Source organism: Brassica napus, chromosome A8 (assembly GCF_020379485.1).
Source record: "Brassica napus cultivar Da-Ae chromosome A8, Da-Ae, whole genome shotgun sequence".
Classification (NCBI taxonomy): domain Eukaryota; kingdom Viridiplantae; phylum Streptophyta; class Magnoliopsida; order Brassicales; family Brassicaceae; genus Brassica; species Brassica napus.
This window is the reverse complement of record NC_063441.1, coordinates 13,984,183-13,987,329: the sequence shown is the minus strand read 5'-3', so window position 1 is coordinate 13,987,329 and position 3,147 is coordinate 13,984,183. Positions and strand designations below refer to the sequence as shown.

Genomic DNA, 3,147 nt, shown 5'->3' with positions numbered 1-3,147 from the left:
GCCCCTCCATTAAAAATTCGAAACCGGATCCTGACAAGTGGCAACTCGTAAGAATTCGACCGTTACATATTTGCCCTTTATTATAGAATAAGGGTCTCTCTTTGTTTTTAATTCAAAGCTTTTATCCCCCACACACGCTCCTCTTTTAGTTTCTTTTGTTTTTTTCAATTCGATCTCTCCTCCGCCCTCTCTCTTCCATGGCGATCGCTACGGAGAAGGTACGATCATTTCACCATAACTTATGATCCCTTGGATCTTTTAGATTTGCGTTGCGATGAGATCTGTGATTATCGTTGCGCGGTGCTTGATTCTGGATTAGATTTGCAATTGAGCAAGAAATTAGGGTTGCAAATGTTGTGAATTTGAATAATCGATTCAACGTGTTTTGTTTATATGTTTGCTCAATTTCAAAGTAGATTTGTTTTTTTTCTTTTCTTACATTCTGTTTTGTTGGACTTTGTGATCATCATCATCAGGAGGTTTCAGATGTATCAGCAGTTGCACAAAAGAGATGGAATCTGGGTGATTTCGACATCGGAAAGCCTCTTGGAAGAGGCAAGTTTGGTCACGTTTACCTTGCTCGAGAGAAGCGCAGCAACCACATTGTCGCCCTAAAGGTTCTGTTCAAGACACAGCTTCAACAATCTCAAGTTGAGCATCAGCTCAGAAGAGAAGTTGAGATCCAGTCTCATCTTCGTAACCCCAATATACTCCGGCTCTATGGTTACTTCTATGATCAGGTAAAAGTTATAATCCGTTTCTTCCTTTTTTTTTTTTTAGCATAACACACTTTGTTGGGTTGTTGCAGAAAAGGGTTTATTTGATACTTGAGTATGCTGCTAGAGGCGAGCTTTACAAGGAGCTTCAGAAATGCAAATACTTTAGCGAGAGACGAGCTGCTACTGTTAGTCCCATTCCTTCAACAGTCAAGTCAGAGTTTTTTGTTGGTGAAAAAAACTGACATCTTTGTATGTCTTACTTTGATAGTATGTTGCATCGTTGGCGAGGGCTCTCATCTATTGCCATGGCAAGCATGTGATACACAGAGATATCAAACCAGAGAATCTGTTAATCGGTGCTCAGGTTAGACCAGTTTTTTGCATTGACATTTGATCTGAAACCAGCTTAATAACAATGTTCATGGTCTTTTTATAATATCAGGGTGAGCTCAAGATTGCAGACTTTGGTTGGTCAGTGCACACATTTAACCGCAGAAGGACAATGTGTGGGACGCTTGATTACCTTCCTCCTGAGATGGGTAAAGTTGAAGACTTTACTTGAAAGTTTGTTCTGCTATGATATGAATTCATTTTAACAGTGACTATTGGATTATTTTGTTTGTAAACAGTTGAAAGCGTAGAACATGATGCAAGTGTAGATATCTGGAGCCTAGGGATTCTCTGTTACGAGTTCCTTTATGGTGTACCTCCTTTTGAAGCTATGGAGCACTCGGACACATACAGAAGGTTTGTGATGTTTCTTGTGAGGATTTGTTTGTTGTTCTTGATGATTTTGTTAACACATATGATCAATAACAGGATTGTGCAAGTCGACCTCAAGTTCCCTCCTAAACCAATTGTGTCTGCCTCTGCAAAGGATCTGATTAGCCAGGTTCTTATGTACATTTTATGGAATTAGCAAACAGTCTTTGAAGGTTGAATCTGAAATCTGACATATTTCTCAACTTAATATTATTGTATAGATGCTTGTCAAGGAGTCTGCACAACGTCTGCCACTGCACAAACTTCTTGAGCACCCATGGATTGTGCAGAACGCTGATCCTTCTGGAATCTACAGGGGTTGAGACCAAATAGCTTTATGTGGTCCTTTGTTTAAACGCTTCAGTTCTTGGCAATCTCGAGCCAAAATGTTATCCAGAAATGAAAAAAAAACACCATTGTGTAGGTGTATGAATCTTCTTATTCTTTTCCTAATTCATGTCTTAATATGTGTATTCCCAAGAAAGATCATTTGTGTTATATCAATTGATATTTTATTCATCATATAAATGTTTCTATAAAACGAAAAGCAAAGCTTGAAAGTTGGTCAAGTTGCATAGCAACCCTGCAAACAAAATCTTAAATGCTGGAACGGTGTATATCTTCTCTCGGCTTCTCTTCTTAATCTATAGGAGACCAAACATGACTTCAAAAGTACATTGTGTATCTTCAGCAACAGAGTTCACGAGAACAATGACAGCATCCTCGCCTACATTCTGTCCGTAATCACAAGTTTGTTGTGTCTTTCTTCGCTGCAAGACCAGAGATGAAGCAAGTATAGCCCGCCATTGCACCATGGACTGCGGTTTGGGCGAAATAGTAGTTTAGACGCTGTTAGATGCATTGGCTGGAATAACTCGAATCATGTAGGCATGGAATCAATTTTGCTGCAATAAGTTACTTTAATTGTAAGACTCATCCATAGTCCATCTTTAAGTAGCTTGTTTCCTGAAGCATCTTGCTGTTCAATGCTCTCGGCAACAAGATCTTGCCCTTCACCTTCAGTAATCACTATAACCATGTGGCCATTTTATCTGAGCCGTTTTGCAATGAACTAGTAAAGGATTACTCATCAGACAGCAGTCAATATAATTTATAAATGCTGTCACTCTTAAAAGTTGTAAGAAGCACAAAACAATCACCGGTTACTTGGATTTGATACGAGGACTCAATTTCTTTTAAGGCAAAACATTTTTTTTGTGTGGAAATGCATCAAAACACACATTTCCTGTTTTATGGTCTTATATATCGAAAATACAGCATGCCAACAGTCCGCAGGGCATATAAAAAAGAGTTATTAACACTGCAGGGCAGTTTTATGTTTTCTTTTACATTAAAAGGCAGTTAATGCTACTAGGGTAGTTTTTCATGTGAAAAGTTATTATTTATCCTTGAAAAAGGTAACTCCTCCTTAACTATTGAGTTTGTCGATTGATTTGGTTAGTGATTTTGAAATTCGAAATTAAAATAGAGCCTACATCTTTTTACCCTAGTTTTATTGTGCCTACATCTTTTTACCCGATAAACGCCGTAGAAGCGCGAGGAAGACGAAGGCCACAGTAGACGATGACGGCGGGAGCGAATTACATCAGAGAAGCTCAAGGAAGACGACGAACTCGACGGCGACGGAAGCCAACAAACGGCCGAT

General features: G+C 39.0%; 1 protein-coding gene across 1 annotated transcript; it reads left to right on the top strand.

The window, feature by feature from the left end:
- Positions 1-2,009, top strand: LOC106359793 (serine/threonine-protein kinase Aurora-1-like). Its single transcript, XM_013799428.3, has 8 exons — positions 1-218; positions 477-740; positions 809-904; positions 988-1,083; positions 1,162-1,258; positions 1,349-1,466; positions 1,539-1,611; positions 1,703-2,009. Exons 1-8 carry the CDS (start codon positions 198-200, stop codon positions 1,802-1,804), a joined length of 867 nt encoding a protein of 288 aa, XP_013654882.1. The 5' UTR covers positions 1-197; the 3' UTR covers positions 1,805-2,009.
- The last annotated feature ends 1,138 nt before the right edge of the window (positions 2,010-3,147 follow it).